The sequence below is a fragment of the Pollicipes pollicipes genome, unplaced genomic scaffold (genome assembly GCF_011947565.3).
Source record: "Pollicipes pollicipes isolate AB1234 unplaced genomic scaffold, Ppol_2.1 Scaffold_4295;HRSCAF=5057_pilon_pilon_pilon, whole genome shotgun sequence".
Taxonomy (NCBI): Eukaryota; Metazoa; Arthropoda; class Thecostraca; order Pollicipedomorpha; family Pollicipedidae; genus Pollicipes; species Pollicipes pollicipes.
Window position 1 is genome coordinate 42,251,812 of NW_023596461.1, and position 27,196 is coordinate 42,279,007.

The following is a 27,196-nucleotide window of genomic DNA, read 5'->3' on the forward strand; positions in this document are numbered from 1 at the left end:
CGGGTGGGGCTGTCGTAGATGGTCGCCGACGCACGTGACTGTCGCAAGTGATCAACGGCGAACGGAACTGTCGTACGTGGCCGACGACTAGCAGGACTGTCGTAACTGGCTGATGACGAGCGAGTCCGTCGTAAGCGACTGGCCGTGAAGGTGCCTCCTTCAGAGGGCAGGCTGTGATGACGAACTTGGCCGCCGGACCAGAGATGTTGTCGTGCGTCACCAAAGAGGAGCCTTGCTATAATGATGGGTTTCGCCAAGCTTGACTGCCCCTGGTGATTATTTGGGCGTGACTGCAAGGAGTGACAGATAATGACGTGACTACTGTAAGTCACCAATGTCGAACGTCGTAAGTGACTGATGACGAGCTTGACTGACGTGAGTGGCTACAGGCTCTCGTGAGTCTGACGAACGTCGCCGCCTGGTTTCCTATGTATTCAGGTATCGTGATGTCTGCTCTCGGTATAAAGTCATCATGCAGTCGCCCTCTTATTTTCAAGAACCATCTTTTCAAGATGGTACTTATATATCATGACATATCATATCATATATTATAACATCATATCACGATATCTGTGCAAGTTTGCTGAGACAGTGCTGCGCACGTTGCTTGCTACCTGCCAACATTCTGTCCTGAGGGTGGGAGGGGGGTGGGAGAGGGGGGGGCGTGTTAGGTCGACTGTCTAGTCGAGTCGACCCATGTGTCGAGTCCACGAGGTCTGTGGGGCCGCAGGACCGCGAGGCCTGTGGGACCGCAGGACCGCGAGACCTGTTGAACCGACACGTCGCGCCCGCAAGTCCCACTGGCCCACATGTTACGTCCAGAGGGCCTGTCGGGCCCGCGCCTAATCGGCCCGCCCGCCGACAGTGTGTCGGGCCGACCAGTGGCAGTGCAACGAGGGCCTCTGTATCGACAGTAGCCTCAAGTGCAACGGTGTGGCCGACTGTCCCGCCGGGGATGACTCGGATGAGAGCCCGAGGCAATGTCAGCGTGCCCGTGAGTGGTCCAGCCCGGCCCGGCGCCGCCGCCAGTCGTAGAGAGCGAGCAAGGCTTTCGCACCTCCCGGAGCCCTCCCCCGCCCGCCGTGTCGGCCGGCCGGCTGGCAACGCCACGCGGCGGCAGTAGCTAGCTGTAGTTCGTCTGCACCCACCGCTGAGCACCGACGGCCAGGTGTGGCACAACCGCACCCTGACCACCAGCTGAGCATCACCGCACCTGCACTGCCCATCAGCCGAGCACCAGCTTACCCGCCTTGGCACCAGGTGGACGACGGTGGTCCAGTATAGATCACCTGCGCCATCCATCGGGAGAGCACTAGTAGTCAGGCACACCGGCGGCGCTCGTCGGCCTGGCCGGCACCATTTGGCCAGACTTGCACTTGAACGCGAGTGTAGCAGTAAATCGCCATGCGGCGCCACCAGCTATGCAGCTTCATTGTCAGCGCAGCCGTCCACCCCAGCGCCGCGCGTCGGCTCTGTGTCCGCGCTGTCAATGCTAGCTCGACAGCACGACGCGGTACAGTTGACCGGACTGAAGCGACGGCTTCCGGCGCTTCGCAGTCGGCTTTACAGGGCTGCAATTAAAGACGGTGTCTGTAGAACAGTTCTGTCATTTTTGGCGGGTTCTGCATTTTCCAGTGGCACTTGGAGATCATTTGTGTGCTGGCCGCTGCAGCCAATTCCGTTCTCTTGTGGCATTTCCTTTTCCGTGTGGCTTATGGGCTGATTTCGAGTACGTCCTCCGGTGATTGTGTTTCCTTTTCGTCTTTTCTCACGCACTATGTATATATATATATATATATATATATATATATATATATATATATATATATATATATATATATATATATATATATATATATATATGTATATATACCTGTTCCACACCCTCCTCTCTTCCTCTCCTTGCTCAGTCTGGCTCGGAAATTATGAACTTATGCGCATGTCCACTCATATGTCATAGGGGTCTTTATATTACCGCCTCTTTTCTATGCCTGCTTCCCTGCGCAAGTAGTTAATGGCGTTTGAAGCGGCAATCATTAAATGCATACAACGGCCAGCACAACTACGTCAATTAATGACAATGTCCTGCATGGTGTAACTCCGTGAGATCACATGTATGTTAAGAGTGCCCTGGTAGGTGTGGTACCTCCAACAATTATTTGCCCGCATCGTATAGGGTCGTTTGAAAAGCACAATCGTCCTTCCTAACCACGCGTTGTTCACATAAGATTGTGTCGCAAAAGCTTAAGTAATGCGCCGTAGAAAAAAGGTTTTTGCGCGCGGTTTCTTTTTTTAGTTGCTGAGGGTTCTCTGAATCAGATGGCCATGAAGAATCAAAATGCGCACCAAATCTAGACAGACTAGAACAGGTTTTTACTAACTTGGGAAAGTTCATGTTGACCTGAGCAGGTTCAGGCCGATGTGAGTAAGTCCCAACCGACTTGACCAAGTTCACACTAATCTGAGCTGCTCGAGACGGACTGGGACGGCTTCAGACTAACTTGAATCGGTGCAGACTGACCTCGACGAATTTAACCCAGCCTGACGTGAGCCAGACCGGACTGATGTGAGCCAGATCGGACTGAGACCCGGACAGGCTCAGACTGCCGTGAGCAGGACCAGCTCCAGACTGAACAGAGCTGATCTACATTGGCCTGAGTCGGCCCAGAGCTCAGACGGACGCGGGAGAGTCCGGCACTCCCCACCGTCTGCTTCAGGGGTCCGGGTCGTACCATGTCGCGTTGGCAGCGGTGTATGCTCGGAGTACGTTCTCCAGCCCGACAGCGGTCGTGGTCACATGCATACGCTTCCGACCGGCCGCCATTCCCGGCTGCTGTCGGAAGCTGGTCTGCGTTTAGTTGAACGCCGCTCCAAGCGGCGGCGTGATCTCTGATGGCTGTCGGCGGCTGGCGGCGCTGACCGACGTCTGATGTCTGGCGTGTGATGTCTGGCCCGCGCTGTCTAACGCCGCACTCCTCTGCTCCCGAAGCCTGCTCTCCACTGCAGCTGCGCTGCTCGGACGGCAGCTGTGTCGACCTGCGCCGCAAGTGTGACGGCTACAGGGATTGCCCCGGCGGCTTCGACGAGCAGGACTGCGGTAAGTGTGCGCTGGACTGGCCGCCGACGCCGCCGGCACTGTTGGCAGCGGCCGCGGGACTGACGCCGATCTACGGGGCTGTCCGTCGAGACCAGGGGGCTGCCCGTCGACGCCGCCGGCACTGCTGGCAGAGGCCGCTGGACCGACGCTGACCTACGGGGCTGTCGGTCGAGACTGCTGGACTGCCCGCCGACCCCACGGGGAATAACCGCCAACTCCATGGGAACTTGAAGACTGTAGAAAGTGAAAAGAAATCACAGACAGTATATCTTTGCGGGCCATGCGTAGTGTTGGGAAAAAGTGGGGACAGTGCCAAGCGTTTACGGGGCCTAAATTGACTACAAACAGCCTTCTCCCGGGAAGTCAGAGGGTCCCAGCTGCAATACTTAGTTCAATAACGAAAATGCAAGAGTTCCAAGTGGGTGTCAGGCGTTTTTTTTGTGTGTTTAAAATGTTGCCCCGCAAAGCTTCCGTAAAGCTATCATGATCTGAAATAGGAGCATCCGCTGGATCGTCCCTCGACCTTAGCAGGGTCGGTCTATCAAATCCATGGATAACCCTGATTCGCCAATCTATCCAATCTGTGAAGAGATCTGCTTGCACAGATTAACTCGGGTCAAGTAGCGCCGACCAGGGTCTGCGGCTTGTTCCTCGAACCGACCGCACGTACATAAGCTGGTAGCGGATAACAAACCCATCACACATTAACGGGCCTGCAGACAGATCGTTCGTGTCTCGCAATACTACGCCCTGCTGCCGTGGGCCGCTGTGTGTAGGCGTCGCGGCGTGGTTAGCGCGACTGACGCAGCTGCCAATGTTTGACCCCGTCGTCACAGTCGGCACGCTGACACATCGTGCCCTAGCACTGTGCACCGGGTCACGGCGTGTCAGCTCGCCTCCGTCTCTTGCCTGGGGCGGTGCTGTGGTGGAAGCACTGCTACGACGCGCGAGCCTGCTTCGGTGGCGCCGCTGAGTGGTCGACCACCATGAAGGGGTGCTCCGGCTGCGGTGCCGTCTACGGGCCTGCTCTTGCCCGTTGCTGTGGCGGGCGGGCCATGTTGACGACCTTGGCTGGGCGTCGGGCTCATGCCGAGGAGTGTTTGACGCTGCCGTGCTGCTGGTCTGCGCGTGGGTGGGGCTGGTGCCGAGGAGCGTTTGACGCGCTGCTGTGCTTCTTGGCCGCGCGTGGGTGGGGGCTGATTGCGGTGCTGCCGCTGTGTACTGCCGCTATGTGCTGTTGCTGTGGCGGCGGTGTCACACGGCTGCGGTGAGCGCTCTTGCGGCGTGGCTGCTGTGGCGGCGTACAGTCGCGGAAGTTTTACCGAGCTCGGGTGAAGGGTTGCTGTCGCTGTGCTTCCGCGGCAATGCTGCTGTGCGCCACCGCTGTGGCGGCGCCCCTGTGTAATGCTGTTGTGAGGGCGCCGTGTCGCGCCGGCTGACGGCCCTACCGCCGCAGACTGCGGTGCGGACCAGTGGCGCTGCCGCTCGGGAGCCTGTCTGCCAGCCGAGCGTCGCTGCGACGGCAGCGCAGACTGCGCCGACAGTTCAGACGAGCAGGACTGCAGTACGCCTCCCCTCTCCCTAACACAGCCCGCAGACGGGTCGCTGCGCCATGCCCGGGCCTCGCTGACTCGTCGCCGTTCAGGCCACTCTGGGGCGCCTGGCTTGGCTGTCGCGTCGCCGTTCAGGCCACTCTGGGGTGCCTGGCTTGGCTGACGTGTCGCCGTTCAGGCCACTCTGGGGCGCCTGGCTTGGCTGACGCGTCGCCGTTCAGGCCACTCTAGGGCGCCTGGCTTGGCTGTCGAGTCGCCTCTGCCGCGCTGCTTTGCCCCGCGCTGCCTTGACGCGCCTCAGCTGCTTTGACGCGTGCCTCCTCGCGGCTAATCGGCGCGCCGCAGAGTCTGACACACGCAGCCTTTGTCCGTAGTCGGCAATTTACCAGAGAGAAGGACTGGGAGAATCAGTGCACCCTGTAGCCAAAGTGTAGGGCATTTGACATTTTCATGACATAGTTTTAATCGGCGTCGCCGATATGAACATTTTGCCCCTCTCAGACATGTTTTTAAGAAGTGTAATTTTTCCTGTTCATTTTAGTGAGGGCTCACTGGTCCGACTGGTTCCACCGATGCTTGTCTGATATTACACTATAACCCTTCTGTTGTCTTACGTAGCTAACGCAGAAAACGCACGCAGTCGTTTGCTTGCGTATTACGTTATGCGAGTGATTTGTCGCTAACACGATGAGGCCGTCGCATTCGGGAAAAGCCGCACCGTCCGTGGTATGTGAGCACTGACCCGCGTCCACTTGCTGCATGACACGTGTGGCGTTTGGTGAGAGGCATGTGGTTACACATGACTCCGAGGGGCTCTGAGATTTGCTATTTTCAAATTAGCAGCTATGGTCTCTTTTTCATACATGGCAGGCTGTATTGTGTTTGTTCGCGTGATTATCATTACCGGGAGCGGCGGTCGGTCGCAACAGTCGCGTTAACACGCGCGCGGGTGAGGGTCAAATTACACCGCTGAATGTTTTTCCAAAATGGCTTCTGAACGGCGCAGCGAAGCCGCGCCAAATTTTGCGCAGCTGCGGCCAATTAAATAGCCGATATTCTTGCTTCACAAATTTAGATGCACCTTGTAAGATAGCTGGCCTATGGCAAGTCAAAGCAAAGCCATGGTTTCAGCGAAGGCAATTTCTAAAGAATCGTTCAATTTGATGCAACAACAGAATGTTAGACGAAGTCATACATCCCTGAGATACCTTCTCAGGCAACACAGTAATTGCGTGAACAAAATGAATTGACCTAGGCTCAGGTATAAAGGTCAGACCAAGGCCAAAACTAACCTGTTTTAGTACTACAGGGTTTACTGTATGGGTTAGTTTCTGGTGTTCATTTTGAATTTTTTGATAACAGGAACTGCGTAAGACACCTTCCATGAACTTCTTAATGTCCAGAATTGGTCACTAATCTTGAATGAACCAGGTCAATATTTTTTTTTTAGGAACATACTGGCTAGCGTAATATTTGTGGCTTATTCAAATGAAAAACTCAAAGCAGTCTTGTATAATTTTGGTCATCATGACCTTCGAAAGGTCAGCAATGTCACTGACCTTAAATGAGCATGTGACCTGTTGCTTAGAATGTTTATCTAGATTCTAAGGACCCTTTGAAGACCAACCTGGAATTTGACCTTGTTTGACCTTATTTGACCCAAAGGTCATGACCTAAGAATATCAAACTTTGATTTGAGTGAGTTCTTGTGCAGATCAACATACCCTGGAAATTTTGGTGTTTTTAGCTCTCTTAGTTCCTGAGATCCCAGTGGGTCAAACTGATCCCCCCCCCCCCCCACCGGAGCGAAGGGTATCCAACCGGCCACCTGGGCGCGTATTAAGATCATTAGAGCAGCAACTTCTATGGCAAGTGTAACATGAAATCATAACATTTGACGAAGTGCGAGAGTGAAGGGACTCGCTCGGTTACTTTTATCAGAGAGCGCGAGTCATGTCCTCCTGCATCTCTTTATGGAGCGCGAGCGAATCCCGTAGGCACATTAGCGCTCGAGGGTCATGGCGCAGTTGAGGTCCGACCCCCCTCCCCCTTGTGGGAGCCGAAGACGTTAGTTTCTTGGCCATCACGCTCCCTCGCTTGGTCACCGCAGTTTAACATTGAATATACCTGGTCCACAAATGGACAAATTTCAGGGGTGTATTTTTCTTGTTACCCCAATGAAGATCGTGTAATGTGGAAAGCAATGATTGAATGGGTGCCGTTGACAGTAGGACGATCTGATACTTTTATTAAAAAGGTCCACTTCCGATCATATACCTGAAACTAGCCTTCGGGTTGTCGTTGTGGGGAGCATGGTGTCCGTGCTCAAGGGCTTAAAGAAGGCACCTAGTTAAATCCACGATAAAAATCCACGTGCAGGTGGTTTCCCACTAATGTCCACAGTATGTTCGCAGCAACGACACCATCTGTCTCTCACACACTGAACGTGCAGCCGGCTATCATGAGAAACACTTAATGAAATGCTGGTTTTGAAGGGCATGATGCCTACGAAAACGGAAATCTGTATCTGGCAGTTCCTGTATTGAAAGAAGTTTCCGAAAAAAACAACGTACATATAGCGTTAGTACAACCTTCGCTTTGTCCTAGTTGTGCTCTCACATGCCTGTATGGAGCTTGCGTCTAAGTGACAGCCATCATGCCATCTCAGATTGTGTTGCTGGCGACACTTGGAGGGCATGTGTTGTTGGCGCGCGCGTTTTTCAAACGATGCTAAAGCCGACACTCAGCTGAATGGTGTTCGTGGCCAGAGGAGCATATGTGAGGCGCGGAAACCAGGTGCAGCCACTGACGGTACATCGTGTAAGATGTGTGTTAAGCTCCACACAATCTGGAAAGTTGACAGAATAAATCCACTCAAACATCCATGCACACATATTATTGATTCTACGTGAAATTTTATGCAGAATGTCTACCAAAACTCGCTTCACAGCATCCAGCATATCATCAGTTGCAAAACGCAATGGTATATTAATACGACTTTATTCCTTACGGTTCATTGCCTGTTTCTGATCGATGCTAACCAATGACCTTCAAGAAATAATCGCTGGTGCCACATCCTGGACAACCTGTCAGTGCATCAATCCGGATGCATATTTATTTTTCAGCGTTCCTTTTAGTGTAAGTATTGCAGAGAATAGCATTCATAGCATAAATAACAAGTGCATCTAAGATTTTTCCCATTCAACTTGTTGCGCTTGCTACCAGTTCATACTAACTTCAAAAGCGTCTCTTTATCTAGGAGTGCACAGCTGATAGCGCACACTTGCATGCTCCGTCTGCTGACGTCCGAAAAAAACAGAGCAACAGCGCATAAGCTGCCAGGATTATGAGCCTAAGAGTTTGCTGAAGTAAAGCTGACATGTGGGTCCAAACCTCCGTTTAAATATTGTGTAACGTGATACTGATACTTAATTACACCACACGTAGGAGCCAAGCATGCGTATTCATACAAGTTTAAGCTGTTTCAGTTCTAGTCGCGTGCGTATGATGTACGTGACTTCACATTGTATATCATAGAATGTGCCTTTCAGGCTGGATCGATCGATACAAGTAGCTCGTTTTGGTCAAAGTGAGGCGTCCATGTTTTCTCCTTCGGGGCGGTAGCACCACAACCGCACTGTCTCGTGATTTTCGTAGCGTCCTTCGCCCTTGCTTCCCGCGCGGCATCGCTCCACCGATTGGACGAGAGTCCGCACTGATCACCGCGAACTACGCGCAGAACGTTGGCATGGGCCTGCTTGCCTACACTTTCGATATGCTATGCAAAACGGAAGGAGCGGCATAGTTGTGAAACGTGTGAAAGGTCTAGCAAAGTTCAATATTCGGCTAGCCATGCTTCTGTCCGAAGGCGTATATGCATGCTATGGAAGAGAAGAGTGTCAAGTTCTGGCCCTGAGTGTCAACGGCGATGGGTGCCTGAGTGCTGGCCGCTGTCCCATGCGGCTGACTGTCAGTGGAGTGTCTTGGCAGCGGGATTGCTGATGCGGTGAGCGCCTCCACCTGGCGTGGCGAGTGTCTGAGTGTCAGCCCTGCTTGTCGACAGAGTGTCGGGAGGACGAGCGGCGGTGCAACAGCGGCGAGTGCCGGAGCGCCTCCGTCTGGTGCGACGGCCGCTCGGACTGCGCTGATGATTCGGACGAGCTCGACTGTGGTACGTACTGCCGGCGCCGGCCGCGGCCCTTCGCCTGCTCCGCCGTCCAGGGGCACTCACCGGGGGGGCCAGCCACACTCAGTCGCCGTTGCCCGTCTCCGGACCGATTTACGTGCACCATTCTGTTGTCGTTCGTACGTAGTTTGCTGTGAAAACAGTTTCTTTTCGCGCTCGCTGCTCCCTAGTTTTTGTAGATGATGCTGGTTCTACCTGTGGATGTCATCAACACACATGCTTCTCTTAGAACACTCTAAGTTTCCTCTTTTAACATTAATTGTAGCGAGTATTGTAACATGACCTAGATTTGGTACATTTGATTAGACGTCTTGCTGCTAACCTTGTCTTCTTCTGCCAGTAATGCGCAGCGTCGTGTCACTAGTGTGCCAACCTCTCGCAGTGCTCTTCTTGTATACTTTGCATGCTGCGTGCGTATCTGACATCGAGATCAGTTGAGTTCGGTTGGCAATTGGTGGACTGGTGCCTGATAATGCCACTCAGCTTCAGACAGTATGGTGTTGATCCTTTTCCGTAGAATGTCGTGAAGACCAATTTGAATGCGGCAATGGATACTGTATCACACTCAAGTACAAATGTGACGGAATTCGCAATTGTCAGGACGGCACAGACGAGCAGAACTGTCGTAAGGCCATTTTCGTACTCTAACGCAGTCTGTCGGCGTACAGCCAACTAACACTTCAATCGCCGGCCGCTAGAGCGCACTGCCGACGCTCGGCCGTCCCACTCCGGCTCGGTGTAGCGTAGCGCAGGGCTGCGGACTGCCGTGTTCGGCATGGCCTGCATGCGGCAGCCGCCGGTCTCCGCGCGCCATCTCCGGCGGTGGTCTCCGGCGGTTTCTGCGGTGGCGGTCTCTGGTGACCTTCTCTGGTGATGGTTCACTCGGGGTCTCTGTTTGGCCTCTCGGTGACTGGCTCTCCTCCGCCTCGGGCACCCGGCGGACTCCTCGCCGGCGCACCGCCGCTCTCTGGGCCTCCACGGTGGCAGCTCTCCGTCCCCATGCCACGTCCGCTGGTGTTGTTCGGTCACGACACTGCCCTCGGTGCCGAAGTCCCAGGGCAGTGTCGCGGGTCAGGCGGGTGCCTGCTGCCCGTGGTTCCCAAACTCGTCTGCGACGCGGTCCGGCCCAGTAGTACTGCTGCCTGCGCGTGGCCCACACGGCCGACTGTTGCGAGCCTCTGCGCGCGTGGCACCGCCTGTTCCTGGAGGCCCCGCCTGGTTGACGGCTACCGCTGCCAGTCAGCCCATCCGTGCTGCACACGCACTGTCGATGTCAGCTACTGCGGCTGCCGGTGTGGCGTTCGGATGTCTTACCTGTTGCTTCAGTGTCTGTGCTTGCTTGTGATGTGTGTTTGGCTGGTATGACGACGTTTTGCTCACTGATTTAAAAGCATTCCGACAGAGCTTCGTAAAGCTCGGTGTAACAAAGCCAGCGCCACGTTCCTGGCATGCTTAGCTTCCAGGTTTGATTGCTGATTTTTTACACTACTTTGTTTTTATTTTACCATAATTACGCGGCATTGTTTCATAACTCGTTTAGCCCAGCTTGCATGTGTTACCCTCGCCCCGTCTTCACACCGCTGCCGTCCGTTACCCTTGCCCCCCCCCCCCCCTCCCGTTTGGTGTTAGTTACATGTGCAGGGACCCCGTGTGCCAGTGCGTCGGGGCGTACTTGTGCCACCCCTGAGCACTCCGGTCGCGTTGTAGCGGCCACATGCGCGACGAGCGAGTTCTCCTGCGCCGATGGCACGTGCATCAACGCCGGCCTGCGCTGTGACGGCACCATTCACTGCCCCGACAGCTCCGATGAAATCGGCTGCCGTAAGTCCTTAACTGACCTTGGTGCTGCCGCTTTTCTCAACGCTGGTGACCTCCGTGTCTCTCACGCCACTCTCGGTGCACACCTCGGAAGCTTTCCAACAATAACGTCTAATGTGGGGTTCTATGCTAACATCTTTCTTACCTATTCATCTCACTTTGTTTCGTGGTGGTTGACGTTCTTCCCACCGTTGATGTATGACACCCTCGCATGCTACTTGGTTTACAGTTCCGTTGAGTTCTGCGTACTTCTCTCTTCTTACTGCTGGCACCCCTCACCTAACAGCATGAACAGGGTGGGCTCCTTGCTTCCCGACTGCTGTCCAGCTGTGACTCTCAGGTTATAAGGCGATAGGTACACTCGGAACCGAAGGTTTCCGTGGCCAAATGTATGTGGTTGGTGACTTTTCACGTTGAGGAAGACTTGTGTTATAACATGAGCATGTGTACAACTCGACATTTGACATGGCACGATTAAATTTGCCTGTTACAAGTTATGACACGGCATTGGGTACCGATTTCAATATCGAGTCGGCTTCAACGCCTTCAACGTATCAAGATCTGCGAAAACAGCAAATGCAAGCTACACAATTGCTTTGTGTCATCGCACAGAAAACGTAAAAGAATGGATGTTAGAGGGCATGCAGATTCACTTCGATCAGAGCAGAGCTTCGCAGTGCTGACTCCACCAAGCTAAAGGGAGACCAGTTTATTCTCATTTGCCCCGTTCATTCATGCTATGACGCATTCTTTGTTATGCAATCATTTATTCTTGCATTTGTGTTGATCTGGCTCGTTTGATTAATGTGTTCGAGTCATTTAATTCACGCATTCGATTCATTTAGTTCGCTCATTTGATTCATCGAGTTCATTCATGTCATTCATCAATTTGACTCGTTCGATTCATACAACTCATTCATATCATTCACTGGGTTCATTCGTTCGGCAAATTATTCAACTCATTTGTACATTGCAAGAAGCCTGCACTTGTTTTAGGAAGCGTAGCCAGACCAATTGCTTATGGGGATAGCGTCCAGGTCCTCATCAAGCAAGGCCTTGTGTTAGCACTGGCGCTGCCACCTAAGTGGCCCGCTATGCTGTCACCGTGTCCCAGCTCATCGGCCAAATAGTATTCAGGCCTTCTAGCACGTTTCAAAAAAAAACTGGGCGCGGCGGGGGTTTCCATCATCATCATCAATGAAACACTGCGCCTCGAGCGGAAGGCGATGCTGCGCGGTGATGTGCCCCTACTCGCCCGCCGCGTCCGTCGCGCGCCATGAGACGAGACCGAGTGATGCTGCGCGGTGATGTGCCCCTTCTCGCCCGCCGCGTCCGTCGCGCGCCATGAGACGAGACCGAGTGATGCTGCGCGGTGATGTGCCCCTACTCGCCCGCCGCGTCCGTCGCGCGCCATGAGACGAGACCGAGTGATGCTGCGCGGTGATGTGCCCCTTCTCGCCCGCCGCGTCCGTCGCGCGCCATGAGACGAGACCGAGTGATGCTGCGCGGTGATGTGCCCCTACTCGCCCGCCGCGTCCGTCGCGCGCCATGAGACGAGACCGAGTGATGCTGCGCGGTGATGTGCCCCTACTCGCCCGCCGCGTCCGTCGCGCGCCATGAGACGAGACCGAGTGATGCTGCGCGGTGATGTGCCCCTACTCGCCCGCCGCGTCCGTCGCGCGCCATGAGACGAGACCGAGTGATGCTGCGCGGTGATGTGCCCCTTCTCGCCCGCCGCGTCCGTCGCGCGCCATGAGACGAGACCGAGTGATGCTGCGCGGTGATGTGCCCCTACTCGCCCGCCGCGTCCGTCGCGCGCCATGAGACGAGACCGAGTGATGCTGCGCGGTGATGTGCCCCTACTCGCCCGCCGCGTCCGTCGCGCGCCATGAGACGAGACCGAGTGATGCTGCGCGGTTGATGTGCCCCTACTCGCCCGCCGCGTCCGTCGCGCGCCATGAGACGAGACCGAGTGATGCTGCGCGGTGATGTGCCCCTTCTCGCCCGCCGCGTCCGTCGCGCGCCATGAGACGAGACCCGAGTGATGCTGCGCGGTGATGTGCCCCTACTCGCCCGCCGCGTCCGTCGCGCGCCATGAGACGAGACCGAGTGATGCCTGCGCGGTGATGTGCCCCTACTCGCCCGCCGCGTCCGTCGCGCGCCATGAGACGAGACCGAGTGATGCTGCGCGGTGATGTGCCCCTACTCGCCCGCCGCGTCCGTCGCGCGCCATGAGACGAGACCGACGCGCGTTCAGCGCTCAGTGTACTGCGACTGGTTTGAACCGGCGTGCATCACGGGTGCACTAAGGGACGACCCGACGGGGACGAGGCGCATGAGCACATGTGCGCTATCCGTCATCGTTTAGTGCGTGCTGTCCTGTTGCATGAATTTCGTGTTTGTCACATTGACAATCGGTAAATGGGAAGAACAAATAATGTCCTTCCGGGAGCGGGTTCTTGCTTCCTCTGCTGTGCTTACCATGCTCAAGTGTGATTCGAGGTGGAACTTTGTCGTCGTGGCCTCGTTTTGCACATGGGCGGGGACGCCGTGACGTCCGAGGGATTGTCGTAACTATATGTTGTGTCGTCACAGCTGCTCGGCGTTCTGAGTGTGTCGTCACAGCTGCTCGGCGTTCTGAGTGTACCTGCGGCGATACTGGCTGCTATGTGCTGTCTCCTGCTGTTCTGTGTCCTCTCCTGCTGTGCTGTTCCGTGCTGTCTCCCGCTGCGCCGTGCCCCCTCCTGCTGTGCTGCTCTGTGTCTTCTGCTGTGCCGTTCTGTGCTGTCTCCTGCTTCGCTGTGTCCTTTCCTGATGTGCTGCTCTGTGTTGTCTCCTGCCGTGCCATTCTGTTAGGCTGGTGCACGTTTGAGGGAACTGTTGCCTTATTATAGGCTCAGAAACGCCCCATCCATCGTTTGGGAGGCTTAAGCATTGCGCTTAAGCCATTGCATGGAACAAAACGGGAGAGAAAACCCGCCTTGAGCCTTTCTTGGGCAAGATTTCTCGGCTCTGTCCTGCTGAGATGGTGCAGTCTACTGTCGCTGCCGCGTTCCGGTGCTGCTGTGCCGTGGGGCTGTGGGGCTGTGATGTGACGGTGCCGGTTGCCGCTGTTGCGCTGTGTCGGAGCGACGGTGACGGTGGCGGTGACGCTGGGGACGCCCTCTCCTGTAGCGCCACGCTGTCGTCCGGACCAGTTCGCCTGCGATGACGGGCCCTGTCTCAGTATCGCGCAGAAGTGTAACGGCGTGCCCGAGTGCGCCGGCGGTGAGGATGAAAACAACTGCGGTGAGTCGCGCCGGAAGCTCTGGTTCGAAACACCGCCGCCAGACCGCCGCTGTCGCGACAGTTCCAGCGTCTGGTAACAGGCCCGCGCCGCGGCCGCCGCATGGACGTGGCCGGATGGTGAAAGCAAGCTATCGTGGTTTCGAACTTGACTTCCATTCGGTTGCCTCGCTCACAGCCGAACGGTCCCAATGGAGGACATCGACCAGTTGGCATGGGTGTTACCGAGAACCGCCTCTCTTTGCGCGTTTTTACTGGTTGGAAGAATGGTCGACAGCAATGACAGAATGCTGATTTATAAGGCAGAGAGGAGATTTTGTCGTTCCGAGAGAATCTCAGCATGACGAATAACTTGGTCAACCTACATACATACAAATGTGAGGAGGGTTACTGTTCAGTCCAACCCGCGCATTATGCTGTCCAACCCGTCCAAAGGCTTGTCCCACTCGAATTTGATGCTAGTGCAGCGGCCTAGATAGGGCTCCGTTTGATCGGAGTCTTGTCATATCTTACCTGACCTGGCTTTGGTCCCGCCGTTTTCCTGATCTGGTGATATGTTGCCGTGTGTCCCGTTTTTCCTGGGATCCGTCTGGCTGTCTTACATGTAGTCGTTTGCCCCGACTGATGTAGAAATGCACTGTAATGCTTGGTTCGCTTCTGCCTGCCCTGTACGTTCTGCACATGGTTGTTTTCTGTCCTGACCTGCCTATCTGACACGAGTTCATCCCTGTCTGTTGTCGGGCCAGTCTAGCCAGGACAAGGTCCTGTTCTGTTTGGAAATCCTGTCCAACATGAATGGTTCCTCTCTTTCCTGTCCGACCTTGACGTGGCTTGGTGTTGTCCTGTTTGACCTGGACGTGGGTTGGTGCCGTCCTGTTTGACCTGGACGTGGCTCTGTCTGGCCTGTCTGAGTCGGACGTGGTCCCGTCTTCTATGCCTGACCGGGATACGGCGTTATTTGTTCTGTCTGACTGGGATGTTGTTTTATCTGTCTTGTGTGACCTGGACTTGGTCATGGCATTTCTGTCCGAACTGGATGCATTCTGTCTGTTCTGTCTTACCGGGTCGTTGTCTCGTTTGTCCCGTCTATCCTGTCTGACCTGGGCGCGGTCTTGTCTGGATCCGACAGCTGGCTGCAGCGCGGAGGAGTTTCGCTGCAGCGACGGCTCCTGTATTCCCTTCACGCGAGCCTGTGATGGCTTCCCGGATTGCATTGATGGTTCTGACGAGGATAGAAATCGTTGTCCAAGTGGTGAGTCTTTCGGAGCTTGGCTCCTCCAGGGGACGTCGATGCAGTGGCCTCTGTTGCAATGTCCTGCTGCAAACACCCTGAGGTGTATGGCGATCGGTGGTTACTGTTGGTCACGGTGCTGGGGGAATGTACAATGCGCGTTGATGCTCACAAACCTTAGAGCAAAGATGTGGCTATGCCAGAAGGATGAATTGTGGAATCTTTAAGCGTGCTATTTTTAAGTGAATTGCAATGAATGTCATATATCCTGGGACGCTTGCGCTCCGTTGAGCATATTTCAGATGTTATCCTGGTCCTTTCATGACACATACAGTTAGTTGCAACTTGACAAAAACGTTTTGATTACTTTGCCTTCACCTATATTGCATTATGATTTATGGCATACTGTCTGTAGTGACAGAGTTGAGTTGTATGCACATATTCATGTCATCCAAAAAGCAAGATAACGATATGACAAGATTTTGAAATTGCCCCGCTGGGCCGGCGCCGCGTTGCTCCCCACTGGTGTCCCAGATTCAGGTCGTAGTGGAGCCCCCTGTGTCCCGGTGTCGGATGCCGCTCACTCCGCCGCCGCCCCCAAGGTCCGGCGCCGACGCTGTGCGAAGCCGATGACTTCCGCTGCTCGGACGGCAGCTGCGTGCCCGGCAGGCGGCGCTGCGACTCGGCCTACGACTGCCCGGACGGGTCGGACGAGGCTGGCTGCAGTACGTGGTCCGGTCCGCCGCCCCCCCCCCCCCCTCCCCCTGGGTCCTCTCTCCACCTGCCCCCTTCGTCCACGCCGCCCGTGCTGCCCGCCGCCGTCAGACGAGCCGGGACCAGCGTTTTGGGAGGGCCATGATGTCGGCCGGTAAACTGGCCGCGTGTGGCTGTTGATAACGCCGCTTCCTCACGGCGGTCGCTGGCGGCTACAGCTCAACCTTGGGGCCCAGTCACGCCAGACGGCGTCATTGCCATCCGGAGCCTTCTTGGAACATTTTTTCGGTGTAGGCAACTAACAAGCCGTGCTGCTGGACGTGCCGCTAGGTGGGAGACATTTTCTGTGTGACCTGAGCTACACACAGAGTTTGGTATGGGCCTACCTCCCGGCATACGTCAGCTAACTGGGTGCCCCTGAACACCTCCGGACCGTCTACCGTGGAGGTCGCCTGACCAACCTGTCCGCTCAGTGCCGTCCTGCGGGGAGGATTTCACCTGCACCTCGACCGACGAGTGCGTGGACAGAGCCCGCGTCTGCGATGGCTTTCCTGACTGCGCTGACAACAGTGACGAGGCCAACTGCAGTACGTACCGCAGCTGTGGCGCCCTCCCGCGGTGGTCTGGCCGGCCAGGCGGCGCCTCCTCGGTGCCAACGGCCGGGAGACGATGGACCTTGCTGGTCGAGCTCACCCCATTGGTGGCTCGTTTGTGGTGATGGTCGTCGAAGATGGGTGTTGTTTGGCTCATTCCAGTATGCAATAACTCAGGCCTTCTGGTTCGGGCCGCTCTCCCCCAGCAGCACATCTGGCATATACTTTCAACTTCGGCGGCGTACGCCCTGCGTCACGCTCGCAGGCTGGAAGTCCAGCGTCTGTGCGCTGTTTTTGAGAGCTCGGGTGGCGTTAGCGGGAGCCTGTCGCCCATTACCGGCCAGCTGGCTGGACATTCTGCTCATGGCTGGTTGGCCATTAACGCCGCCACCGACCAAATGTCTGGCTCCATTAACGTCTGGCCGCCCTCCCTCCCCTCCGCACACACACCACTGACGGCCGGCTAACCGGCAGCGCGTCCGGCCTGCGAACCCCAGGACGTCACGTGCTCAGACGGCGCCTGCGTGCCCGCCTCGGCCCGCTGCAACGGCGTCCGAGACTGTATCGACGGCGTCGACGAGGTCGACTGCGGTACGGTCCTCTTGCCCCGCTCCCCCTCCCCCTCCTCCTGCCCCTGCAGCTCAGAGGGATGACTCTTACGGTTGCTCTCATTCTGAGTCGTCTCACGGCCGTCTCGGCCGCCTTTGGGTTGGACCGCACGCTCCTTGCACTGGTGCGTTTCCGGCCTCTCCTCTGGGAGAGAATCAGAGATTCTTCCACTTCGCTGCCGTCTCAGCATGCTCGCCGCATGGCCTTGATGTCCTACTGCGAGACCGCTGGTCTGTCGCGGATTTTTGGGTTGAGAATATCTTTCTTTCTTTCTTCAAGCGTGCCGTCTTGGCTCCTCTCGACATTGCATGGTCAATATCTCCTCCTCTATGGATCTGGTGGTTGGTGCGTTGGCGCTGCTATGACCTCTCTTTAAGCTGCTATGATGCCTGGCACTGAGTGCGAGGTGCGTCGTTCGCTGTATATTTCGAGCTAAGCCCTGCTGCCGGCTCGCATGTCGTTGAATGGAAGCATGTTTCCGACGTCCAAATGCATGGCGATCTCTATCCAACACTGTCGATAACTCTCTTGTGGCTGCTTTCTTCCTTTGCATGGTTTCGTCCTCTCTGTGATGCGTTTGCAGTGTTGCACGACGCCAACTGGCTTCCGAACTGGTTATGTAGTGTTGTGGTGCTCCGGCCGAGGTCATGTAGTGTTGTGGTGCTCCGGCCGAGCTTAGGTAGTGCTGTGGTGCTCCGGCCGAGCTTAGGTAGTGCTGTGGTGCTCCGGCCGAGGTTAGGTAATGTTGTGGTGCTCCGGCCGAGCTTAGGTAGCGCTGTGGTGCTCCGGCCGAACGTTGCACAAATATAACTCAGCGCGAAGTGGACTCCTTATTTCATAATAACACCAAGTGGATTCCTAAGGCATGGAGTCCACTTTTGAATTCGGCTGTAATCCGCAGCAAGTATCGACGATGTGAACAAGGTTCGCCATTTGGAGAATAATTGATCAAGACATCATGGTTTAAGCGCGTGGCAATTAAATTCTTGCTGTTGCGGTAAGTAGGATTTGCAATTTCCACTTCAGTAATCACGTTGATGCCTGATTTCAATCAACGTCCTTGTCTCAAAAGTGAGGGGCTTATCGCGTTCCCTAAAGCGATATCTACCGTTCCAGCGTCCAAACCCCGTCTTCTGCGTCGTCCGTTGTTCCCGATCTTCTCAGCAGTAGGCCGGTGACCGATCGCGGTCTGACGTAGGTCTGACGTCACCGGCTGTCATCTGACGTCACCGGTTGCCATATTACAGCGTGCCCGGAGGGCCAGTTCAGATGTCTGGACGGCACCTGCCTGAGTGCGGCCAGACGCTGCGACGGCAATTTTGACTGCGCCGACTACGATGACGAGGAGGGATGCCCGCGTAAGCATGCTCCAAAGCCATTGTAGTAGTGGAAAACCTTGCTGCTGCACGCAGTGTTGGGGAGTATGAGGATCATTCATCATCCAGATCACGGGGTCATTACGGGCCATGCGGATCATTACAGGTCATTTGACAACAGACACCCCAACCTTGCTTCCAGCCATGTGCTCTAAGACATCACGGTGGCATGTCACTGGCGCGTCAGTTTTCGTGGCGTCCCGCTCGGTGGCACCGCATGGTCGCTTACCGTTATTGCTAGCGTGAAATTCCTCACCAGAACCGACTAGTATTTTGTACATGGCTAGGTGTGTGCATAATTGAGAGTGCGGGAGGGGGCATATATATATATATATATATATATATATATATATATATATATATATATATGTAGGGGTTTTGCGCTGACGGGCGGCGGTATAGCCTATACGTAGCCGTGCTGCCCAGTGTTTGGGTGTGGGTGTGGGCGTGGGTGTGCTCGTGTGTGACGTGCGTGCTGCTGCCAGCGGTGGCATGCACGGCCGATGAGCACCGCTGTGGCGACGGCACCTGCCTGGACGCCCGACGCCGCTGCGACCAGATCCCGGACTGCGCGGACGGCTCGGACGAGCGCGACTGCGGTGAGTGGCGGGTCCGCTCGCCAGGGCGGGTCCCGACACGGACGGACGCTGGCTGGCCGCTTCCACGGCTCGCGCCAGCTGGCCGAACGCGCCACCAGTTGCGCACTTTGACCGGGCTCGTAGATCATGGCATGCGCGCGGTGTTTATTTTGAGTTTTCGCCAATCCGCTACGCGATATCACTTCGGCCAGTTTGCTGAAGTTATGAAGGCGGCGTGAGGCGGGCGCCGCTGTTTTTGATTGCGTTGTGCCTATTTTTCTCATCTGGGCTTGTGCGACGTGCTGTTTCGCTCGCCCAAATTTGGGCCAAAGCAGGGTGCTGAAGCTAATCAGCACTCATCACAAGACGACCCAAGGAGCCGCCTATGATGCTAAAGTAAAACAAATTACGGGCCTTAGAGGAGGGGGGGGGGGACGCCCCTCACACTCTGGCTGTGCCTCTGCGTGTCGCTCCCATCCACAGGTGGTACGAGGGGGCACCTACAATAGGGATAGGTGGCGGCCCCGCCTATCTGTCTGATGGAAAGGGAGGAACTCCTGCTGGGTAGGCAGAGTGTCGCCTGTTTGATGAAGATAAATGTCTGAGAATAGGCAGCAGCGTCAGCTGCAGCTTGATGGAAAGGGAGAACGTGCAAATGTCAGCACCAGATTTGCTCTCTTCACGATGAGAAGGGAAGCACGTAAAGAAGCGGGTAGCTATTTCGCGGGCTGACCGTGGCGACCTGTGGTGCCGATGCCGACCGACCCCTGCCCGCCGCTCGCCCAGCCGGGTCCGACGTCGACGGCTCCGGGCTGCCGGAGCCGGCGCCGGAGCTGCCCGACTCAGGCCCCGTGGACAGCGACCCTGACGGCGGCGACTACGGGCCGGACCCGACCGACGACGACCAGCTGCTGCCGACGGCCGCGTCGCCCTGCGGACCCGGCCGGCGGCGCTGTCGCGAGGGCCACTGCGTGTCGAGCCGCCGGCTGTGCGACGGAGTGCCGGACTGTGCGGACGGCTCGGACGAGACAGGCTGCGGTACGGGCGGAGCGACGCCGCGCCTGATCCGCTCCTCCCCCGCCGCCATGTCCTTCGCAGCTCTGCTGTCATTGGCTGCTCTATCCCGGCCTCTCTTTCGCGTTTGGACGTCGTTCTGAAATGTCCGATTCGCTCTTGCCATGCGGATCCATTCGATTCTCATTGGTCCGTCATTGTTATCACATAAACGGACAACCTGGAGACGTTAATATTGTGTTGTTTTTTGTGCTCTTTCAACGTGCCCTTAGTTCCAGCTCTAATAACTACAATGCAGTTGCGAGTAGTCTGTGGTGCCAAGGCTCAGCCAAACGTTCCATGGAGTTGGCTACGAAATTCACATATTTAAGCCCACGTTGACGCCATGCAGTGGCCCCTGAGCACCACAGTCAGCTGTCCGTAACGTCCATCCATCTCCACCTCCGGGTCCTCGGGCAGCTCTGGTCACACGCTGTGCCGTGTCAACAGGAGGCATCTGTAGGGCCCCGCAGTTCCGCTGCGAGAGCGGCCCGTGCGTGGCCTCGGACAAGCGCTGCAATGGCGAGGTTGATTGTCCGGAGGGCAGCGACGAGCTAGACTGTCGTGAGTGAGCGCGGCTCCCGGGGACGGCCTGCCAACGCTGGCCACGTCCTTCCCGTCCCCGCAGCTGGACGGATCCGTCTCCACCCGAACCCTCTCACTGGGTCCCGTGACGCGGCTGGCTCCTCGCCTCCGCCGACGTCGGTGGCGCCCATGGTATCCCGCGTCGACCCCTCTCGCCTCGTGCACCGCCCCGCCCCCGGACCCAGATCCGCCCTCGGCCGTGTGGCTTGAAGCACCTCTGACGCAACACTAACCGTTTGCCGCCTTCTTTTGAATAACTGGATTGACGACGGAGCAAAGAAGAACGAAGGGTATTTCCAAGAAGAGCGTTTGTGTCATCTGTCAAGTGGAGGGCGCCGCGTTGAAAGCACGTCCTTCGGCTGCTGAGTGGTGTTCGCATCAGCTTACTGCGCTGCATAGCGGCCCACCGAGCGGTCACGGCAGCTAGTGAGGAGGAAGGCTGCGCTGGCCGTGGATGTTGACAACGACTGATACTACGGCCTGATTCGCTTCCGAGCCGAATGACGTAACAACAATTGCCTGCAGCAGCCAGCAGAAGCACGATAATGTGGACACTAACAACCAACCAAAGACAACCAACAACACTAATAACCAGCCAGTGAAGCCGAACAGCGTCAACCTGGTTCGGATCCGCAGCTTTAGAATAGTCATGTCGCATCCTCTTTGGGAATGTCGCGATGTTTCCGACTGAATTCATGCGCCCTGGCGGAGTCGTTGTGTGGACCGGGGCTGGTACGTGTCGCCCTTGTGACGCCCCAAGCTCCGTCCGACTGTCACCTCGGCAGTGTGTCACTGCGTTCCTCGGCCGACAGCCTGCGACGACACCGAGTTCCGGTGCGGCGACGGCTCGTGCATTGCCCGCACGCGCGTCTGCGACCTCTCTTACGACTGCAGGGACTACAGTGACGAGCAGAACTGCAGACGTATGTTCGCCCGCTGCGCACTGCGCCGGCTGCTGGGAGGGTCCACTGTCGTGTCCGCAGGGGGGTAAACTATGTGTGCGTCAACCCAATCGCATACTGCACTAGTAAGATGCACCGCAAAGTTGAATAGTTTATCTGTCAAACCAACAGCTGTGCATAGTATACCTGGTTTCCAACTTGGTTCCATGGAATGGTGTTCTTCATTGTGACAGTGGAGGGAACCCCCTGGTCACCTCCAGAAGGGAGATACAGCAAAGTTAAATCCTAGGTCGAAGATGCTTGTGCAAAAAGATGCATACTGTCCAACTTCAACTGAAAAAACAAAGTGAGAATCAGCTTATGCGTGCGTGGTCAGACACACCCGTTCACGCCCCCGACGGTGGTTTGTTGTGAGCCTGCCTTGCCACCCCCTCAGCCTCGTGTCGGGTGGAGGAGCACCAGTGCGGCGATGGCCGCTGCGTGCCCGCCTCCAGGAAGTGCGACGGCCAGCCAGACTGCCTGGACTACTCGGACGAGGCCAACTGCCGTACGTGTCCCCTCTCGGCCGACGTCTCGTCCCCTCTCGCCTCGATCCGGGCCGCAACACTCGCCTCCATGTTAAGACTATCCAGTCCGCGTTCAGATGTGCCGCTGCCGGATTACTCCGTGATTGGCGGCCGGGGTTCCCACTAAGCTGAGCCGCGCCGGCTGCTGCTGCCCGACGTGACTTGGCTCCCGGCGGGTGTCGATGCGTCGCGTGAGCCGACGGCGTGGCTCTCCGAACCGCGTGCTGCACCGCACTACCCGCCACCCCACCAGCCACGCTGTCATGACCCAACGGCGGGGCTCTCCGAACGGCGTGCCGCACCGCACTACCCGCCACCCCACCAGCCACGCTGTCATGACCCGACGGTGTGGCTTTCCGAGCCGCGTGCCGCACTGCACGACCTGCCACCCCACCAGCCACGCTGTCGCATGCCGCGGGCCGCCACTGCTCGGGACCCTGCTACCCCTGTGACCCGCCGCCTGTTGGCTTCAGAGTGCCGGTCGGACCAGTGGCGCTGTCAAACGGGCGAGTGCGTGGACCTGGGTCGCCGCTGCGACGGACGCCCGGACTGCAGGGACGGCTCTGACGAGCTCCAGTGCGGTGAGTGCCCTCCCCCCCTCCCCCCTACCCACACGACACGGCAGACCTGGCCGCCGGGCCGCCGGGCCGCTTAGTTCAGAAGTGAAACACCGTCAAATCACGCTGACTTTTGTGGGAGTGATGGTCGTTATTGTGCGGAGCATTGACCACCAAGCGCTTGAATACGTTACTGGAGTCGTCGGTGCGTGTGGGTGCTCCTGTTTCGTGGCTGCCGCGCGCGGCTGCGGGAGAACCGGGCCGCCCCCCCCCCCCCCCGCTCTCTCTCTCATCGGCCGTCTCCGCGCTCTGCAGCGTGCACAGCTGACCAGTGGCGATGCCAGAGTGGGCAGTGCGTGCCGCTGTCGCGACGCTGCGACCGCCGCTTTGACTGCCGCGACGGCTCCGACGAGAGGGACTGTGGTGAGCCCGAGCTCGAGCGCCGAGCGCCGGCCGCGCCGCGGCAAGCTACCGTCGGCCGCGGCTCCGAAGGCGTCCTCGGGGTGACCTGAGGGTTTTTGGCGTTTTCGACAAGTGGGGCGTTGTGGATTATTGGCATATCACGTGCTCGCTGATGCCATGTGCTGTAATGCTTCGGGTGTATGCTCAGTTTTGATTGTTTGATTCGATGGAGGTATTAATGACACCTTCATGCTCGACATCTTGCCCTACAGCTAATGATGCCACGGTGTGCTCCCCTGGGTCGGCCTTCCGATAATTGTTTCTGCGGTGCGTTGCAGAGCTGGAGTGCGGAGCGGACGAGTTCCGTTGTGCGGATGGCCAGAACTGCGTGCCCAACTCCGCCGTGTGTAACGGCTCGCCAGACTGTCGCGACAGAAGTGACGAGAGTAACTGCGGTCAGTGGAGCCTCGCCCCCCCCCCCCTCCCCCGACACGGTCATTCAACGGCACCCGGACACGACAACCGAGCGCCGGGACGCCTCAGTACCACGGGTGGACTCGCGCACACTCGGGCCGAGTCGAACCGTATGGAACTGACACTTGAATGGCGAGGGGCCGACTTGGCCCCACAGGCTGCATCCAGATGGGACTGGCAATATTCCGGGGCGCGGGGGGCCGTTTTTAGGCTCGCCAGAGTTATTCTAACCGCACAAGGAGCTGATCAAGGCCCACTGGCCTTATGCTGGCCACCGGGGACTGACTGTAGTTGCTTAGGGTATTCATTTCAACCACGAAGATGTAATTGTGCCCCGGGCCGACTGAAGCCAACACGCTGCTGTTCACCACACATTGGGGTGTGTTTCATCACACGCAGTACTTTCTTCGTGGACCGGCTAGCTGCCGCCATGACGGACCGTACATACTGCATCTGGTTCGTTTGGTTGGCATTGCGTCGTGAACCACTGTGGATGTGACATTTGCTTGGTGCTGGCCTCCTTTAATACAACCCGTCATGCGGAGACATGATCTCAATCTTAGGTGAGTCAGGCCCACATGCCTTTAACATCAACGTCGTGCGATGTTTTCGGCAGCAGGCCTGATTGACCTCTCGGTGCCTCCTGCTGAAGTGAGCGCCCAGCCGCAGGCGGTCAGTGCCGGTGGCGTGTGCCCCTCACAGCCCGTGTTCTCGGTCGCAGAGCTGCAGTGCCGGGCCGGCGAGTTCCGATGCGCCGACGGCAGCCGCTGCATTCCCGAGTCGAGGGTGTGTAACGGCGCGGTGGAGTGCGCCGACTCCAGCGACGAGCAGGGCTGCGGTCAGTGGATCACCGGCCTCTTCGCCGGACGGACCGTGACGTCATGCGTCACGCGGCCCCGCGGATGTCACCTTCCCGCCGGGCTTAGAGGGGTCACGCCGTGTTGGGAGCCGTATCGCTGGATGAGACTGTACGGTATATTATCCGGACGAGAGCAGTGGGCGCCTTACAACGCATTCCTTTGCACTGGCTGTCCAAATCGAGAGGGTGGATGATAAACACCATGCAATACTTGGACCTGAATAACGTTTTGGAAATGTTATCAGCCCTGTCTTTCGTGAAACAGCAGTCGAAGACTTCGTGAAACCTTCTCCGGCACCTAGATCCTACCCTACCGCACACAGCGCGGAGTACCTTCAGCACGTTACACACAGCACGGAGTACCTTCACCACGTGACACACAGCACGGGGTACCCTGTCACGTTACACACAGCACAGGTTACCTTCACCACGTGACACACAGCACAGAGTACCTTCACTACGTGACACACAGCTTGAAGCACCTTTACCACGTGACACACGGCACAGGGTACCTTCACCACGTGACACACAGCATGGAGTACCTTCACCACGTGACACACAGCACAGAGCACCTTCATCACGTGACACACAGCAGGGAGGACCTTCACCACGTGACACACAGCACAGAGCACCTTCGCCACGTGATTCACAGCACGGAGCACCTTCACCGCGTAACACACAGCACAGCGTACCTTCGCCACGTAATACACAGCACGGAGCACCTTCACCACGTGACACACAGCACAGTGTACCTTCAGCACGTGACTCCCAGCACGGAGTGCCTTCACCACGTGACACACAGCACAGAGTGCCTTCACTACGTGACACACGGCTTGAAGCACCTTCACCACGTGACACACGGCACAGGGTACCTTCACCACGTGACACACAGCACAGGGTACCTTCGCCCCATGACACACGGCATAGGGTACCTTCACTACGTGACACACAGCTTGGAGCACCTTTAGCACGTGACACACAGCACGAGGTACCTTCACCACGTGACACACAGCACGGAGCGGCGTCACCACGTGACACACAGCACGGAACACCTTTACCAAGTGACACACAGCACGGAACATCTTCACCACGTGAACGTGACACCCAGCCTGTCCGTTTCAGCCGTCAGTCCGAGGCCGCCCGTGCCTGTCGCCGGAGACATCCGACTAGCGACCTACCCCGGCCAGCAGACCGTGAGAGCGAGTGAGTCACATTGTGCACACGTCTGTATCCTGTCTAGCGGCATCCCTCGCTATAGAGACCTCCCCTCTGATGAGACAGCAGACAGCGGAATGATCGACGATCAACGTTGATCATAAATTGAAACAGGCCATAGGCTGAATTTGAATATTTTGCGGCGTTTTCCTTTTCAGATGTGCTGAGTGTCCCGTTGCATGAGCTCTCCGTAATCCCACGATCTGCTTGCCACCGCTTTGCGCGCGTTAGCGTGCATCTGGAGCAATATTGAGCTTGCACAATGCGGCCGGCGGACAGCTAAGCAAATATTAAGTTTGCCATCGCGACGCGCGGCTCCCAGTACACGGAAGCGCGCGGCGCCGCGCTGGCCCCCCGCAGCTGATCACGTACCCGGGCGCGGGCACCATCAATCTTGTGACCTAACCGCGGGCGGTATGCGGGGGCGGAACATTTGCGTGATGACAGACGGACCTCCCCGCCACGGCCGCCTCTGCAGTCGCCACCGGGACCACCGCGTCGCGTCTCGAGTCCGCACAGCCCGCTAGGCGGGGGGCGGGGGCGGGGAAGGGCGGTGGAGACAGATGAGGGTGCTGTGGAATGCCGAGGGTGCTGTGGAAGTAAAGGCCCATGATGTCTGAGGACCATCGCTCTGTGTTTTGAATCGGGGCTCGTGGTGGGGTCGAGATTGTGGTCCCCATACTGCGATTTACTGGTAGGCTTGAATTTGGTACGTCTCAGCTTTTGGAAAACTCAGTGGAACACAGTGTTGGTCGATAATTGCACTTGCAGGTCATGCACCTCTATCTTTTTTGTTGACATTTCAAGGCGACGTTTATGGTTTGCATGCAGTGGCACACGCATTGTCATGGAACCGGATGTAATTGAGCCCAAAGTCTTAGATTGACATGTCTATAAGAGCGATCTAGATTGCTTTGAGTCAGGCTCAGTCCACTTCTTTGTGAATAATTTGCAGGATTATCATCATCATCATCAGCAAGCACATCACATGTTTACGATACCAATAGCAGCGGTTTTGTGGTAGTTTTGTATATGTCTGTTCGGACGACGAGCAGACGAAACATAAACTATTTGCATTCCACAGGGTGCTTTGGGACGTTAAGCATGATTCATTAGACGCAAGGCTGACTTTGGCCGGCGTCATCCGGCAAACACAGCTGAGTAGGAGCGACCGCTTGTGTCTTCTGCGGATCACTGATGCCCGGATGACATCACCAGCGCCTGTTTGTTTCGTCGCCGTTTAGCTGACGCTTGTATCCCTTGTGCACATGTCTTACAGTCGTCGCCGGTAAGTAAGCCACTCCCGGGCATCAGTGTAGCTGGGTTCGAATGAGAGTAGATGGCGGCCGTCACGCGGGCTCAAAAGAACCGTGATGCTTTAACAAGCCTGAGGATACCCCAGCGTCCCCTCCACGCCTTCGTTGCAGCTCAGTTGAACTCGATGAGAAGCATTCGCAACTGAGTGCATTCGCCGTGCATTTGACGGCTCCATCTGAGTTCGCGACATTCGGTGGTGCAGATCCATGCAGCATACTAATCGCGC

At 56.7% G+C, this 27,196-nt stretch overlaps 1 protein-coding gene across 13 annotated transcripts in view; it reads left to right on the top strand.

Annotated features, from left to right (window-relative positions):
- Window positions 1–27,196, top strand: part of trol (terribly reduced optic lobes) — a 113,130-nt gene that overhangs the window by 32,074 nt on the left and 53,860 nt on the right. For 8 of the 13 annotated variants that reach the window (XM_037219830.1, XM_037219835.1, XM_037219832.1 and 5 more), the window contains 19 exons: window positions 866–994; window positions 2,990–3,097; window positions 8,714–8,821; window positions 9,354–9,461; window positions 10,544–10,657; window positions 13,829–13,942; window positions 15,069–15,191; window positions 15,773–15,895; window positions 16,358–16,471; window positions 16,952–17,068; window positions 18,334–18,444; window positions 18,948–19,061; window positions 21,491–21,601; window positions 22,017–22,127; window positions 22,620–22,727; window positions 23,019–23,126; window positions 23,444–23,560; window positions 24,301–24,417; window positions 25,561–25,641. In XM_037219830.1, coding sequence (XP_037075725.1) covers window positions 866–994; window positions 2,990–3,097; window positions 8,714–8,821; window positions 9,354–9,461; window positions 10,544–10,657; window positions 13,829–13,942; window positions 15,069–15,191; window positions 15,773–15,895; window positions 16,358–16,471; window positions 16,952–17,068; window positions 18,334–18,444; window positions 18,948–19,061; window positions 21,491–21,601; window positions 22,017–22,127; window positions 22,620–22,727; window positions 23,019–23,126; window positions 23,444–23,560; window positions 24,301–24,417; window positions 25,561–25,641 — 2,136 coding nt within the window. The remainder of the gene's footprint in view (window positions 1–865; window positions 995–2,989; window positions 3,098–8,713; window positions 8,822–9,353; window positions 9,462–10,543; window positions 10,658–13,828; window positions 13,943–15,068; window positions 15,192–15,772; window positions 15,896–16,357; window positions 16,472–16,951; window positions 17,069–18,333; window positions 18,445–18,947; window positions 19,062–21,490; window positions 21,602–22,016; window positions 22,128–22,619; window positions 22,728–23,018; window positions 23,127–23,443; window positions 23,561–24,300; window positions 24,418–25,560; window positions 25,642–27,196) is intronic. The other 5 variants (XM_037219833.1, XM_037219836.1, XM_037219840.1 and 2 more) reach the window with 2 other exon arrangements.